This window comes from Heptranchias perlo, chromosome 6 (genome assembly GCF_035084215.1).
Source record: "Heptranchias perlo isolate sHepPer1 chromosome 6, sHepPer1.hap1, whole genome shotgun sequence".
Classification (NCBI taxonomy): domain Eukaryota; kingdom Metazoa; phylum Chordata; class Chondrichthyes; order Hexanchiformes; family Hexanchidae; genus Heptranchias; species Heptranchias perlo.
In genome coordinates, this window is record NC_090330.1 from 73262624 (window position 1) to 73280153 (window position 17530).

The following is a 17530-nucleotide window of genomic DNA, read 5'->3' on the forward strand; positions in this document are numbered from 1 at the left end:
GAGACCACATCTGGAGTATTGTGTGCAGTTTTTGGTCTCCTTATCTGAGGAAGGATGTCCTTGCTATGGAGGGAGTGCAACGAAGGTTTACCAGACTGATTCCTGGGATGGCAGGACTGATGTATGAGGAGAGATTGGGTCGACTAGGCCTATATTCACTAGAGTTTAGAAGAATGAGAGATGATCTCATCGAAACATATAAAATTCCAACAGGACTAGACAGACTAGATGGAGGATGTTCCCGATGGCTGGGGAGTCCAGAACCAGGGGTCAGGATACGGGGCATGCCATTTAGAACCATGATGAGGAGAAATTTCTTCACTCAGAGGGTGGTGAACCTGTGGAATTCTCTACCACAGAAGGCAGTGGAGGCCAAGTCATTAGATGTATTCAAGAGGGAGATAGATATATTTCTTAATGCTAAGGAGATCAAGGGATAGGAGGAAAAAGCGGGAACAGGGTACTGAGTTGGACGATCAGCCATGAATGGCCTACCCTTGCTCCTATTTTCTATGTTTCTCTCCACTCCGCTCCTCTCCCGCTCCTGTACTGATTCCTGGGGCTCCTCCCCTGGTGCCCAGCACCGCTTCTCTCGACAAAATAATCTATTTATTTATAGATAATTACTTTTTAGTCTGCATTGGGTTTTTTTTGCAATTTTTTATTTAGCATCTCCTTCTCCCTCTACACCTAATTCCCACTCTCACCAAATTCCCAAGTTCGTACTCGGTTCATGATCCACTCTGATCGATGTGCTCTGTCTATATCTGTCCACTCTCTATATCTCCAATGCTGTGTGCCCACTCTCAAAATCTCCAGTGCTGTGTCCTTGTTCTATATCTCAATGCAGCATGCCCCCTATTTGCATCTCAAATGCTGTGTGCCCTCTGTCTGCATTTCTGATGCTGCATGCAATCTCTCTATATCTCCAATTCTGTATGCCCTCTCTCTATATCTCCAATGCTGCTTGCCCTCTCTGCATCTCCAATGTTGCATGTCCACTCTCTGCATCTCCAATGCTGTGTGTGTCCTCTCTCTTCATCTCCAATGCCATGTGCCCTTTCTCTGCATCAACAATTCTGTGTGCCCTCTCTCTGCATATCCAATGCTGCATGCCCTCTCTCTATATCTCCAATGCTGTGCCCTCTCTTTGCATCTCCAATGCTGTGTGCCATCTCTCTATATCTCCAATGCTGTGTGCCCAGTCTCTGCCAATGATGTTGAATGCCGCCTCTTCCTTTCATGTCATAGTCAGTATAGAGGCAAAGCCACCTCCTGTTCTCGCGCTCTCCTTTCTGTTGTGTGCCAGCTTCAACTGAAAATAAGTGGGTATGTGCTCTGTTCAGGGGTTTTCAAGATGTACAAGGCAGCAAAGTGCAGTATGCGTGATGACAGAAAGAAGCAGCAAGTGTATCCGTGAGGATGCAGTAATTGGGAGATGAAGGATTATGGACTTTTTAATATCCATTTTAAGGAAACTAAAATGAAATCCTGGATTGCTCAAAAAGCAGAATTTGGTTAAAAGTATTACCAACAAAGGATAGAACACTATATTGTCAACCTAACTGCTTGGAATGCTAACTAAGACAATGTACTTTTGCAAAGATAAGGGATGAGATTGAAGAAGACAGCTGCCCAGCTAGAATTGAAAGACTGTGGGAACATGAGAAACTGTTCTTGCAGGAGAGAGACACAATGGAATTTTACTGAGAAGTTTGGTTTGCCAGCAGCCAGGGTTTGAACCTAAAATTTATAGACATTGGAGTAAAATCCTACAAAGTGGGTAAAATCCTACAAATGGCAGTAGCTGGTTTTGAAGATGTGAGTGCAAGCAGGAAGTGAAATGAAATGTTCTGTGCTGACCCGAGGAGATGTGAGTGAAGTGGGGAAGAAAAGGATTGGTTGTGCTAGGATTAAAGGAGGATCATAAATGGCTGTGTAGAGAGTAAGGGAAGTGTGAAGGGGAGTCTTAGCTTGGCAGTCCTTTTGAAATCTTTAAATTTTTTTCCTGAGCAACAATGGTTGTCCCATTTATATGCTCTGCCACCTCTTTCCATTTCTGATGAGTAATTTGTCAGGATAACATCGGCCATCAGAGGGGAAGATGACCTCCTTCCTGCTGCTCAATTGATCTATGAGTACCTGCCTGCTGCATTGGAGCATCTAGGAACCATGGCTGAAGTTGTGCTGTCTGCTGCTCCACAATATTGCTGTTTGGTATCCCCACTCAAAAAGATGCTGCAGGCTACTGTTTACTGTGCCAGATATCCCCCTTCCCAAACAGCGAGCTGCCTATACGGAGTGCATTTCATGCTGGCAACTCACCGATTTAACTTAAATTAGGCTCGCCCATAAAAATGCAATAGGCCCCATGCCAATTCTTTCAGGCAGGCGGACCACACAGCCGGCCCAATTTATGCTATGTATGAAAGTCACCCTCGGTTTGTAGATTAAAGTGGTGTAGAAAAGGCCTATGAGAGAAAAAGTGTAGGAGCAGTTGGGGACTGGGAATGGAGGACAGGCAGGGGTGGAAACTTTTAAAGGCTTGGAGTGGGATATATATATTTTGGGGGGGAAAGGGGGTGGGGGGGCAAGGAGGGGGCCAAGGGGGTGGGGGGGGCGAGGGAGACAGGACCAGTGAACAGCAAAGAGGAAAAGAGACGTTGAGGCACAGATGTAACAGCTGTTGGGGTCAATAGTTGCAAATATATACTGTGGCAGCAAACAAGACTGTGGAGTGGAGGGAACTCAAGAGGGAGGCCTGTGAACAGCAGACTTAGGAGAGGTTAGAGGTTAGAAGAGGTGGATGAGCAGTGGGAATGGTGAGGGCTAGCAGCCAGAGTTTGAGGTGGGACCTTTTTAAAAGATAAAGCTCTGTGAAATTCCTCCACCCACCCCATCCTCCATGCAGACTGGCAGAACAGGCAGGATGAGCTCATCCATCCGAAATCCTGCCAGTTCCAATTTTTTTTTATTTGTTCATGGGATGTGGGCATCGCTGGCAAGGCCAGCATTTATTGCACATCCCTAATTGCCCTTAAGAAGGTGGTGGTGAGCCGCCTTCTTGAACCGCTGCAGTCCGTGTGGTGAAGGGTCTCCCACAGTGCTGTTAGGTAGAGAGTTCCAGGATATTGACCCAGCGATGATGAAGGAACGGCGATATATTTCCAAGTCGGGATGGTGTGTGACTTGGAGGGGAACGTGCAGGTGCTGGTGTTCCCATGTGCTTGCTGCCCTTGTCCTTCTAGGTGGTAGAGGTCGCGGGTTTGGGAGGTGCTGTCGAAGAAGCCTTGGCGAGTTGCTGCAGTGCATCCTGTGGATGGTTCACACTGCAGCCACAGTGAGCCGGTGGTGAAGGGAGTGCTGGATGGGGTGCCAATCAAGCGGGATGCTTTGTCCTGGATGGTGTCGAGCTTCTTGAATGTTGTTGGAGCTGCAATCATCCAGGCAAGTGGAGAGTATTCCATCACACTCCTGACGTGTGCCTTGTAGATGGTGGAAAGGCTTTGGGGGCTCAGGAGGTGAGTCACTCGCCGCAGAATACCCAGCCTCTGACCTGCTCTTGTAGCCACAGTATTTATATGGCTAGTCCAATTAAGTTTCTGGTCAATGGTGACCCCCAGCATGTTGATGGTGGGGGATTTGGCGATGGTAATGCTGTTGAATGTCAAGGGGAGGTGGTTAGACTCTCTCTTGTTGGAGATGGTCATTGCCTGGCATGTTTCGTGTGCAGTGAACACACGATGCAGGAAAACCTATGTTCCAGGATCAGATCTTGGCAGAAGTAGGGCCCATAAATGCATCAAATGTTGGTTTTCTAAATGCAATCAAAGGCAGAGCTATCACTTGCTGTTAGGTAAGCAGCACACTTAAACTTCAGAAGTTTTCTGCATTTTTGAAAGTATCTTTGGCCGGTCCAGTTACGTTGCAGCACTGTGCCGCTCTGACATGCTTTGTTGCCTGCTGGAGCAATGCTGAAATGTTGCCGCATATGAGAGAGGCAGCTTCATCCTATGCAAATGAGCCCATCCCTGGGAACAGGCTCAAGGCCACATTGGAAGTAACGTTCCTCTGTATTTCTAGCAGTGAAAGAGATCCAGGAACTTTGAGTTCATACTTGCAGTCCTGGACACATTGTGAAAAACCTTCCCCATTGTTATTTACGGAATCTTACAACACCAGGCTATAGTCCAACAGTTTTATTTGAAAATCACAAGCTTTCGGAGATTACCTCCTTCGTCAGGTGAGTGAGTGACGAAGGAGATAATCTCCAAAAGCTTGTGATTTTCAAATAAAACTGTTGGACTATAACCTGGTGTTGTAAGATTCCTTACATTTGTCCACCCCAGTCCATCACTGGCATCTCCACATCATTGTTATTTACATCACTTTTACTCCAGTATTTCTTTGGGTAACTCAATGGGCCGGATTTTGCTATGGGCGGCTAACGAACGATGCCTGGCCATAGAATTTCTATGAATTTTTTCACGGCAACTTCCTCTAAATTAGATAGCCTAAAAGGATGGTGCCTTCTACAAGGCATCTGGGACCTGTATAAACAGGGCAAACAACTGTGTATCCCCTTAACCAACCAGATTGAAGCATTGTTAATAAGCAGAGACTGAACCAGGAAGTGTAAGTTAGAATAGTGAATTCAATGTCAAATAAGGTACAGAAAGAAAAATAAAGAGGGTAAGAAAGATTGAATTAAGAGACAGAGATAAAAGAGACAGAAAGTCCAAAAAACTTAAAGTCTCACAATTAAAATCTGAAGGAATGAGACTACACACTTGTTAAAGTTAATTTTTAGTGCCAGAGAGGTTGTTTGGCAGTCATTGAGACATATCAGGCGATTAAAAAGGTACTTATATCAGAATGGATAAGGCCTAGCTTTTTCTGGTGAGATTAGTTCGTATCTACGACGTCAGTGCAGGAACATCACGCTGTTCCATTCATTTGAACGGGGAGTCAGACAGCGAGATGGCATTTTCGCGGAGCTTAACGCAAGAATATAACGAATAAGCTGATCTTCTATCTCAACTCCACTTTCCCGCCCTATCCCTACATCTCTTGATTCCCTTCGTGTCCAAATATCCATTGATCTCAGTCTTGAATATACTCAACGACTGAACATCCACAGGTCTCTGGGGTAGCGAATTCCAAAGATTCACAATCTAAGTGAAGAAATTTTTCCTCATCTTGGAGGAGGATCGCATCTCGTACAGCAACTTCCGGATTTCTGCGTTTAACTGCGCATGTGCGCTCGCCGGCAGTTGATGTACGATTTGCACAGAAATAACGGTGAGTGCTGTTAGTCTCACTGTTATTTTTACAGCAAAATCTGGCCCATTATTATAGCCCCATTTTACTAATTTGTTTACATGTCCCATCCTTTATCTCCTTTCCTGTTCCTGCAGCCTATAATATACTCCTTATAAAGTAATAGTTCCCTTCTTATTCCTCAACTATAACTAGATTCAGCATCTGCACCATCCCTTGTATCATTCTGATGCTGGAATCTTTGATTAATACCATCATCCTTCCTTCCTATTCTATCGCTCGTGAATACTTTGTTGCCTGGAATATTCATTCCCACCCGAAGCCTAAGCTACGTCTTTGGTAATGCTACTACATCATTCTCCCAATAGCAATAAATGCCTTCAGCATATGCTAAAATAAAATTTCTAACAAGCACAAAAAATTATATAATTCAAAACAAAAATTACCTATGCAGTTTTGCTTTCTGTGATTAAAATAAGTTTCTTCCATAGGCCTATCCCTTTCTTGAAGATATGGAGGCAATCAGACAACTTCCAGAATGCACCAGTGTCACTCTATATCAGAGAATAACGTTGCTGGTTCCAGTTAATAAAGAACTTGGTCTGCATATGGAAACTATAATCTAGTCGTGAATACAGAAAAAATGCTGGGAAAAGCTTGAACTGTAACAATGCATTCTCTAGACTACCAGAGTGATGCGCACAGACCCAGCAAGTTTAAAAAAGAGACTAAAGCTTCCAAATGTTCAAGCTTAAGTGAAGGGGAGGGGCTTGGAATTTGTGTGTGTGGTGGAAGGAAATTTGTCTGTGTGGGGGAGGGTGTCAGAATTTTTGTGCAAGGGAGTTTGATTTTATTTGCATGTGAAAAGAATTTGTGTGTGTGTCTGTGTGCAGATGGAGTGTTTCAAATTTCTGTGTATGAGTGACTTGCAATTTTGTGTATGGGAGCTTGCATTTCTGTATAAGCATATGTGGTTTCCTCACTGGTTGTGAGGTGTACCTGATCCCTAGCTCCAGAAGATTGCCCATCTCTGCTCTAGGGACAGAGATCTCTACTTGCTTGCTCTGGGGATGTCTTCTTTCTTAGGAGGAGGGAGATCTGGTATTATGGTCTTGGTGGACATTAATGTAGTGCATCAAAGTAGCTGCCAATGTTTATAGAAGTTCTTCATTTAAACATAGAATCTTTATTCAATTATTTTGTAAAATACAAGTTATTAATGTTATTAACATGGACAAGAATATCTGTTGGAACACTCAGCACATGTACATAAACATCTACTAACTGTGTACAAATCTAAAAATTCTTTCAGGATAATTTCATTTTACCATTGCTAAAAATACTGACAATATACATCTTAAAATAGAATGAGACAGTTTAGTTTTGAAGCAAAAACAGGGAGAGAAACTCTCCATGGCTTTTTCAAATCTATTTTCTGATTGAAAGATGAGTTGACTGAATTAAATCAGTGGTTATATAAATTAGTCAAAGAAATTAGTTTTCCAGTAGATAGGATTAAAGAACAATTAAAAAATCTAAAATTTTAATAAAAGCATAATAAGCTTACCATAGAGTACCCTCAATTTATGCATCTGTACATTGTTTGCTTCAAAAATGGGGATTAATGTAACTATAAACAATGATAAAGTATCTGGTGTAAAAAGCTGATGGCATGTCACACACATATTACAATAAAAGTAATTTAGCTTTGCAGCAAATCAAGGAGGATATGCTCCAAGTGCTACTATCTACTGGGTTTAACATTCCCCCTGCAGTATTCAATAATTCAAATGTTCTTATGGTATTTAATTGTGTAAATAAATAATTTCATTGTCTAGAAAGAACTGGCACATTTAGAGAGTTTTACACATGTTGAAAGCAGTCTCGTAACAGCACACAGTATAATTGTTAGGATCTTAGCAGTTCTTAAAGTTAGGGACAATAAAAAATAATGCCTTCAACACACTTGAAAACTCCCTCTAAAGAGTTTAGAAATTATTCATTCGGTGGATTGTATACTAAAATGACTTTGCACCAGAATGAGGGAGTTTCTATGTAAAACGACATTTCCTCCTCCACTTTCTCAGTGTTTAGTTTCTGGTGTAATTTATTTTCCTGTCCTCGGTCTGGTTGGCAATGGATTGCCTCACCAACTTCTTGGTCCTTTTCTCTTTACGTCCTGGGTACATTCCTGTCTTCTGTACTCTTTGTCCATAAGGTTGTTTAAAGCCTGTTCTTTGGTTAGCTTGGTTACACACTGCATAGTTGTTATAAGTTTGATGTATATATCATCAGTCTTCTTGCTTCGTTAAACGTCACTTCCAATACTCAAGGTAGTTACAATTTGTAATTTGACACAAGATACCAGTTGAAGTAGTCACTTTACGCAAAAAAAAGTGAATACTTCCTTTCACTAATGACAGGCTAAACAATGACAATAGATTTGGATTATTCACCCATCAACAGTACAGGTTAATAGCTGGTAAGTTCCAAATCAGATGTAGAGAACATTTTAAGTGTTATTACATATTATCTGTGCTAGGATACCAATTTAAAAGGAGAACATTAGCTCCATGGTGATTAAATACAATACTTTGATATTACAATCACTCCAGTGCTGATCGTTCCTACTATTTTAAGATTATTTCTAAAGCCTTGGTTTAAATATAGAAAATTAAGTGCTCAGTCGTCCATAATTACTTTTAGTTTTAAGGATGATGCTTCAAACATATTACTGCGAGACGACCATCACTCAAATTACGTAACTTCTAGATATTGTACACTGGGTGTTAGGGTCTTAGATTCTCATTGTAGTTTTACACACATTAAGAAATTCAACCTTTTTAAAAGGGTGAACTAAAAAGTAAAAACTAAAAAGGAACGGCATAGTAATCTCCATCTGGAATAACCCTTCTGGGTTATGGATCGCTTTGTGTACAGGAGGAAAAATAAGTGAATCAAAACAAGCAGATAAAAATAAACTGCAATTTTTGTGACGAATTGCAGAGATTCAGCCATGCTGAAGTGTTTTGCGGGACGTGGAATTGAACAAGTTTGCGTAAGAACTCTACATTGTCCACTTTAAGAATGGTCCAAGTCTTACTCATATTTCAGTGATTCTTTTTAAGAATCTTCTACAGTAGGTAATTCTTTTCATCTTGCATACTTTGTGCTTTTACTGAATCAGTTACCCATGATTCCACCACAATTTTGAACTTCCTTTTAAATGCTGTCCTGAGCAATTTTAGTTCTGGGACACGATGTATATCATTACCAACGATGGCATGCGAGACACCTTCATCCAAATTTGTGACACATTGTGCCCCATGAAACCGCAGCTCTAAAACCCGCAAATCTAAGCTTGTGCCACGTATCTGTGTACTAGTGTCACCAATTCTAGTGTAGAAGTCTATATAAACGATGCAGTGTCTGAACATACTTAGAGGTGATATGTCCCATAAGTAACGCTGCTCTAAGTCAGCAATAGTTTTAAAGGATAATTTCTGTTCTGGTTTACTCATTCCTTTGAACATCTCCTGCAGATGACTTTTATCAATATCAGCATAATAGCTGTCTCCATTGCAATCATATTCCTGGGCAAAATGGTTTTTAGTAGAAGGTGACATATGAATCATATACTGAGGTTGCCACGGTATAAAATGTTTCTTTTGCAAACACTCCAGCAACCAGTCAGCTTTCACCACATCGTGTTCGTTAGCAGCGACAAGGTTTTTGACACGGACATTAACTGTGCCAACAATAACACAATATGTGTCTGGTCCAGGGTTCTGCACAACCAACCCTCCACATTCAGCTATTCCCTTCTCCAGCTCAGTTTTGGGATGGTGAGGAAGACCATTCAAGACACAGAATTCAACATCTTCAAAAATATTAGAAACTTTGTCAACACTCGATAGATCTTGGGCCTTGAACTGTTCTGCAATGCCAACCAATTTTTTGGCCTTGGTAGGAATTTTACGCTTCTTCTTATCTGGTTCTTCATCATTCATGTCAACGTGTTTGGATGCAAGTTTCCCAGATGCCTTATCGTGCAGTTGATCCAATTCCTGCAATGTCATACACTCATACCATCCTTTATCATCTCTGATCTTTTCAATTCGTGGAAAACGCAAGGTGCAACCTGTTTTATACGCATCACTGCTCACAATTTCAGCTGCCTTGACTTGTAGAATAACAGAATTGCAAGGCTCAATGTAGACCTCTGGTTTTTCAGTGCCACACAAGATGTTTGATGGGGGATCACTTTTGCGGTAAGGTTTCCAGTGATTTGCCAGTTTCAATCCAAGATCATATAGCTCCTTCATTGTGTACCCAGAACCTACACGGCAAAGCGAGTGAAAGACTGATGGCTTCTCACCAGGTGAAGGGGGCTCCGCAACAGCACACAGGAAGTGAGATACCATTCCACCACGATGACCTTTACCAAAGTAACCACCAATAATTAAGATGTCAAGCTCATCCATCAAGCCGTCAACATATTCCGGCTTAATTTTCAACCAGCCTTCACCGCGTTTGTCTGGTTTATAAACAGACAAAGAATTCTTCACCATAATTCCTTCTTCCCTTTTATCTATAGCTTCATTCAGGGCGTCAGCCACATCCTTTTTTGTTTTTATTTCCGTTTTCTCCACAATCTGAATGCGCCCTGGCATTGATGTAAAGAGGGTTTTAAGGGTTTCATGTCTTTTCCGGAGAGTTTCATTTGCCAGCTTTTGGTTATTTACCATTAGCACATCAAAGACACAGAAACAAGTTTGTAACTCTGAATCATCCACCATTCTTTTGATGTCAAACTTGTTTCCTTTCTGCATAAAGGTTTGGGTAATAGGGTTGTAGGCCATCATCTCTCCATCAAGAATGCAGTTCTGCAAAGTGCTCTTGAAGATATTATGAATGAACGGTGTGAGAGACCCTTGCAATGAAGAAGCACCAAACTGCTGGCTGTAATCATATCCATTACGAGAAAAATACTTGTAAACATCTCCATCCTTGTGAAGCTGCATACGTTCTCCATCCAGCTTAATTTCTAAGTAGAAACTCTGATTTTGCAATGATTTTTCAATGTTTTTTATATTGGCAACAGCAGCAAGCATAGGCTTAAAAGCAGAAAACAACATGATGGAGACATCACTGAGGGACACAGCAGGATCATGAAGTTGTCTACAAACTTTCTCTAGATCTGTTGTTACACTGTGAAGCTCTGCCGCATCAGCATGGAATAAGTGAAATATAGTTTGTTGACTAATGCCTAATTTCATGTCTTTCAAGATCATATAAATAAGCCACTTTTGTTCCAGTGCTGAACTCTGACATATTAACCGCAACAGGCTCTTTTTGACCAAATCTTTTCTCTTGGCAGCATTATTAAGTGCAATAGAGTCCAAGTGTTCATTTACCTCCTGAACAGTTAGTGTACCTTTATTTGGACACCTCTGTTTCAGAACAAAATATGCAATCACGGCAAAGTCACCTGCCTCTCCATGCGAGCTGGTCGGAGCTCTATAGTTCAGGAGTTTAAGAGCATCTTTCCCCTCTTTTGGCAAACCAAGAATGTCAATGTAAAGTTTTGCAAGCATTGTCTCTTTGATTCCATATGCCATCCTCTCCCTCTCGAGCTGAGGAAGAATCAGACGCAGTGCTGGGTAGAAGGAATCGTTGGTGTTTAAATCATTCTTGTGAAGGGTATTATGAAAATTTCTCCATGAGTCCAGAAAGTCTTTGAAATACTTGTTTTTATCAGGTCTGGACTTGCTCTTCTGTATTTTTTCCAATATCGAACACAGATCACGAAAAGGCACTTTGGCAGCCACAGTCTTTATCGGTGAATTATCTGATACAGATGTTGCAGACATGGTGAATCCGTAATAATACAGTGCATCAAAGATGCAACCTACCAATTCAAAAGAGCATGGTTTGAAAATTCTAATTTTTACGTCAAAGTGAATAAACACAAAAATCTAATTTAACCATTTTGGTTTTAAATATAGATATACATATTACATTTCCTATGTATGTCATGAATTCCTTATTTGGACATCATGATTTTCATGGCTCTCGGTGACATCTTGATAGGATTTTCCCCATTATAAAGCTACCTGTCACACAGTCATGCCTGCAGCTGCACACTTCTACCACAGCTTCACAAGCTGCCGATCCCGATACCAACTAAAGCACTCAAAGGAAATTTTCTTTGTGCTAATTTTCTGTAAGCAATGCTACAGGAGAAATACTAAACAAGTATTTTTATATAATAGATAGACATTTGGATATAGACCATTAGAACACAGTGCTGGTGGGTGATCAGTGCCATGGTGTTTTTGCTATTTTCAGGTTTGGTGGACCAACTACGTTTTGCCAAAATTTTCAGTTTTATTTCGGACTTGCTGCAGAAGAAGCAGAAATTAACAATCTGACATCAAACTGTCAAATATTAACAGCACCTTATTATAGAATGATATAGCACGGAAGGAGGCCATGTTCTCAACTTTTTGCCCTTTCACCCTCTTAACCACTGGCATGATCTTTTATGTCTTTCCTTCACTTCACAGTGATTTATATAATCCAACAGTTTTCTACTGGCAGCTTGCAGGCATCAAATCCGTTAACTCCCTCTCCGTGACTAGAAGGTCTGTTGATTCTCTCCCTTCTCTATTTTCCACCAACTTTATTAAAATATCCGTTTATCTTTTAGTGTTCAGTTTTGATGAAGGGTATACATCCAAACGTTAACCTTACTTTTTTCCTTACAGATACTATCTGCCCTGTAGTTATTTCTAACATTTTCTGTTTTTACTTTGATTCATTACTAGTTTGTTAATATAAATCTACTGTACATCTTTCCACTGCACTTGCTTTACTAACTTTGAAGTTATATTGCCCTGGTTAGAATTTAGTTTTTTTAAATGGATTTGTTCACAAACATTTCACAAGGCAAACTCCATAAGCTGAAAAAGGGTTTAAAACTTCCAAATGAGGATTGCTGGAAACAACAGGTGAGATTTTATGGGTTCTCAGCAGCGATTCTCACTAAAAGCCTTTTGCTACAGCAAAATCTTGATCGTTCACTTTAGTAAGAACTTAAGAGTTCTTGCAAGGTGGACATAGCAGAATATACTTTTTCCCTTCAAGACTATAGAGAACACTCATACAAAATAAGATGAAGACTGATATGTTTTTAATTAAAAAAATGAGAATTAATATACAACTCACTTATGATTACAGGCTATCTTACTGTATAATAGAACTTTTTTTGGGGGTGGGAGGGAGGGGGTTGAGAACAGACTGCTCTATCCCAGTAAGGTCAATTCGAATTACTTATGGAATACTTTATTACCAGGAAGGGGTTGAGGTTCAGGTCTTCAATGTTCACTTTTCTTTTTCTGTTTAGTCCATTCTTTTCACCCTAGACCAGAAGTATATGACATTTGCCTGCTTGGAACTGTCTTTTTAATACATGCGCAAGTGTCTATAACAGTTTTGTTCAATACACTTTAATTTAGGATATTAAGTTACTTATATAATAGATGGCATTGATCAATATGTTTTAATTTGTTCCACAAATACCAACAATGTATTAAAGCATTGCTTTATTTCTAATTGTTTAATTCAACAAACTGTTGTACTGCATTATCACATTAGCAGATCACATACGAACATACAAAAGTGTCAGACAGGAAAATGTCAACTGGTCCGGCTGGCCTGCCCGATGCAGTCATGATGACTTATGCATCACAATACAGACACTCCCTAGCCACCCAGAGCCATGTAATCTCCTTGGAGAGTCCAAAAAAACAGGTAACAACAGAGGCCAATTAGGATATCAATCAAATGTTAAGTTAAAAAAGCCTATATTTTACAGAAGAAGCAGAAATTAACAATCTGACATCAAACTGTCAAATATTAACAGCACCTTATTATAGAATGATATAGCACGGAAGGAGGCCATTCGGCCCATCGTGCCTGTGCTGGCTCTTTGAAAGAGCTATCCAATTAGTCCCACTTCCTCTGCCCTTTCCCCATAGCCCTGCAAACTTTTCCCCTTCAAAGTATTTATCCAATTTCCTTTTGAAAGTTATTACTGAATCTGCTTCCAACACCATTTCAGGCAGTGCATTCCAGATCACAACAATTTGCTGCATTTCCCGGATATTCTTACGATTTTGACATAAGGACGTCTTTTTTTTTGTTGGTTTCCCATCCGACAGGCCGGCCTGATTGACAGGCTGGTCTTAGTCGGACGGGAGCAGAGCAAGGAAGAGGATGTCTTCAGGTAAGTGTTCAGGTAAGTCTTAGATTGTATGGATGGGAGGGGGTGAGGTACGTGGGACATGGGTGGGCACTGGGACGCATGGGGGTCACAGAGGAAATCGAGGGTCGTGGGGGGAGGAAGGGTGGTCGGGTGTCAGTCACTGAGGGGGGGGAAAGGAGGGATCGGGTGTCATCATGGGGGGTCCACGATCGTTTAGTGCGGGGGGGGGGGCTCCATCGTTGGGGGGAGGGGAAAAAAAAAAAAAAAAAAAAAAAAAAAAAAAAAAAAAAAAAATCGCTGCTGGTAGGCTTGTTGGGCCTGGGGGAAGTGTTCCTGCTCCTCCGGGCCCACAAGCTGTGCCAGAAAGACGCTTACCTGCAGTTTCAGGCCTTCTCACCTCCTCTCACGCGGCATGAAGAAGGAGGCCCGGGAATCCCGGCCCCCAGGGGTTGAAATTGCAAAACCTTTCAAATTGAGGCCCGCAGCCTCCTTGAAAGGTTTTAGTTACCAACCCACCTCCTGAAAGGGTTGGTAACTAAACCCCAACCCACCCGTTTTTCACAGTTAAAATCCTGCCCAAGATCTCTAAGGGTGCATTTACACTACAAATTTAGTGTGGTTACAGCTTGTGTAGTGGAAATCCAGAGTTAAGGTCCATTCTGACTCTGCAGCAGTGGGAGCCCTGCTTTGTATCAATACCACAGTTGTAGCGCTAGTCAAAGAAAAGATAACATGGAGGTCATTCCTCCTTTGAGAAATCTCAAGACATTTTCTAATTTGTTTAACTTCAAGCCTCTGATTTCATGAAAGGCAAGAACTCGAAATCAGAGTTTGCTTTATTCACAAAGCTGACCAATTACTAACACTGCAACTGTGCAGCCTGGGCATTCTCACAGGATTCAAATTTGAATTCTCCTGTGATTGTGAGAACATAATCCAGTATTCAATGATTAAAGGGGAACTTCTTTTTTCCTGGCAATACAATAACAACTTGCATTTATACAGCACCTTTAACGTAGTAAAACGTCGCAAGATGCTTCACGGGAGCATAATCAGACAAAAATTTGACACCGAGCCAAAGAAGGAAACATTAGGACAGATGATCAATAGCTTGGTCAAAGAAGTAGGTTTTAAGCGACATCTTAAAGAAGGAGAGAGAGGTGGAGCATTTGTTACACTTTAGCAATTATTCAGAGGATGGGAGTGAATTTTTTTTAAAAATTGACTGAAAATAGTCAACAAAGCACATCCTGTATACTCAATATTGTGGGTGCTGCTAGGGAATGTCCCTGTTTTATAGCATATTTAATGTAGACTTCAATGCGAAAGAGGGATCTAACTGGAATGTATGGGATGGAGCTATAGGAAAGTTTGGTTTCGGTGAGGAAAATAAAAAAGGACAATGGTTACTTTCCTTCTGTCTAAGTAACAATCTGATGGCAGTGAACACATTGTTCTATCAAAGAAAGCCACAAAAATATGGACTTGGTTGCCACCTGATAGACAGACAAGAAACATGATTAAATTTCAGAAGGTAGAAATCAAGTCTTCTGTCATGCAGATCTTAAGCAGCCAACGTCAGCTCTGACCATGTTAGTTTTGGCATCGGTAAGTCTGAGAAGAAGTAGTGAAGCTGGAATCCAGACAAATTGAAAGAACCTGACATCAGAAACAAGTATAAATATGCTGTAGAAACACTGTACCTGCAATAACTGAAGAAATGGTTGTAGAAGAGATGTGGAATACCATCAAAAATAGATTAAGAACTGCAGAACAAATATTGGGTCACAAAAACATAAATGGATAAACAGAAGTAATCCTGCAGTTGAATTAAAAATGAAGAAAGCTTATGGAGAGCATAAAATGAGGACCGAATGCAACAGGTTAACCAGAGAAATAAAGCTAAAAGCCAAGAGAACTGGATAAATGACCAGTGAAAAGAAGCAGAAGATTATGTTAAAAGAAACAAAATGCAGGAGCTGTATCAGAAGATAGGAGAACTAAGTGAATCTTACACACTTAAAATGGCTACATGCTTGAGGGCTAACAGGTAAAGGGCAAGTGGTGGAAAGAATATTTTAAAGATCTATACAATGTAAGTAGCATGCTGGATGAATCAGTTCTGGAGAAACCATCCTGTATAAACATAGGGGAGTTGATACTGGATTTTTTTGGAAGACGAAGTAAAGATATCTATTGACAGTTTGAAAAAGAATAAGGCTCCTGGCATCTTTAATATAACTGCAGAGCTTGTTGCAGGCGGGTGAGTAACATACTGTGAAAGTAATGCAAAGGCTGTTTAACAAAATTTATGAAGAGCGAGTACTTGAAGATTGGAGAAAGGTGATAATACCAAATCTAAAAGAAAGGAAATAAAAGCAAAAGCAGCAATTACAGAGGAATAGCTTACTGAGTATACCCAGAAAAGTTATCCTAAGACACTGCAAAGGAGAATGAAAAGATTTGTGGAAGTGGTACTGCACGATGAACAAGCTGGTTTTAGACCAGGGCGAAGTACAATAGATCAACTGTTTGTGATAAGATGGATTTCGGAGAAACTTAATAGAGCACACCATCCATTGTTACAACAACTTCACAGATTTTTAAGCAGGCCTTTGACAGTGTATGGTGAGAAGGGACATGGCATGTCTTGATGATGTATGGTATTCTTGAGAAGCTTGTCAAGACTAATCAAAAAATCTATAACAAGTCTTTAAGCACTGCTAAAGTGGATAGGAAACTGATGGAATGCTTTAGAACAGTTGAGGTGAGACAAGGATACACACTGTGGCCTGGTTTATTTAATCTAGTACTGAAAGCAGTAATGAATCTTGCACTAAACGATGATATTGGAGGAGCCTCCTTATGTGGCAAGATTTTAAACAATCTCATATTTACTGGTGACATTGATCTTATAACAACATCTAAAACAGATTTGCAGAGGCTAACTGATAAGGTGTACATGGAGAAAATTTGGATTACAGATTAACATAAAGATGACAAAGGTCAGGTCATTTGGGAAACAGAAGGTAGATGTAAACATTGCAGTTAGAGGGGATGCAATTGAACAGATGGAAAAGTTTGTATACCATGGTGGGTTAGTGTCAGAGAATGAGAGTTATGAAGAAGACATCAAAAGGATTGGATTTACTTCTGCTGCTTTTGGAAAATTAAGCAGGATATGAAAGGACAAAGATATTTTAATAAAAATGAAGGCAAGAGTTTATGAAAGGACTGTTATCCCCATATTATTATACAAATCTGAACACTGGAAAATGAAAAAAGTTGACGAGCAAAAGATACTAACAGCCCAGATGAGTTGGTTGAGGGGACTACTGGGAGTATCCCGGATGCAAAGAATAAAGAATGATATAATAACATGGCTTAGACAAGAATGGAAACAGCTGGAATACCTTGCAATGGCCCTGCTCACAGAGGTACATGGAACAAGAAGCCGAGGAAGACCAAGGAAGTGCTGGGTAGATGATTGTCAAGAGCGACTAGTCACAGAAAGGGATATAGATGGCTGAAGCGGCCAGGCTAATTCAGAACCGACAACAGCGGAGTGAATTCATTGGGCTCCATCGCCACTGCTGAGCCGACAGATGGGAATTTAACAGTAGCAGCGCATTTAGTGCACACAAATAGACAGATCCTTAACGGGGAGGGGGTTTGCTTTCCCGGGTCAGTATCGGTGGCTCCTGGTTATAAGTAAACCTTTGGGAGAAATCCAACATCAACTGAGACCAAGCGCCTTCCCTTTAGAAGAGAGTGGTGATAACACCTTTAAATCTACAAGTACGGAATGACCCAGTCCAACCCAGGCCGGGGAAGATTACCTTGAGGGTCCGGCCCGATGTTGATGCAGGGGCTGCTCCTCGGTCCGCGCGCACTGCCCCCTCCCCTCCAACCGTCCGCGTCGCTCGCGCCGCCTTCTGGGAGAGCGAAAGCTCGCGGTGCGGCTGTGGTCGTCACTTCCGG

The 17530-nt window shown here is 41.0% G+C and overlaps 1 protein-coding gene across 1 annotated transcript; it reads right to left on the minus strand.

Moving 5' to 3' along the window:
• Nucleotides 1-6443: 6443 nt before the first annotated feature.
• lig4 (ligase IV, DNA, ATP-dependent) lies at nucleotides 6444-17470 on the minus strand. The gene is made up of 2 exons (XM_067986458.1): nucleotides 17389-17470; nucleotides 6444-11191 (listed from the first exon to the last, which is right to left on the minus strand). Exon 2 carries the CDS (start codon nucleotides 11151-11153, stop codon nucleotides 8415-8417), a length of 2739 nt encoding a protein of 912 aa, XP_067842559.1. The 5' UTR covers nucleotides 11154-11191; nucleotides 17389-17470; the 3' UTR covers nucleotides 6444-8414.
• Nucleotides 17471-17530: the final 60 nt, after the last annotated feature.

What these genes read in the sequence shown, in the direction of transcription:
- lig4 (XM_067986458.1), bottom strand. Translation starts at nt 11,153, where the DNA reads ATGTCTGCAACATCTGTATCAGATAATTCACCGATAAAGACTGTGGCT.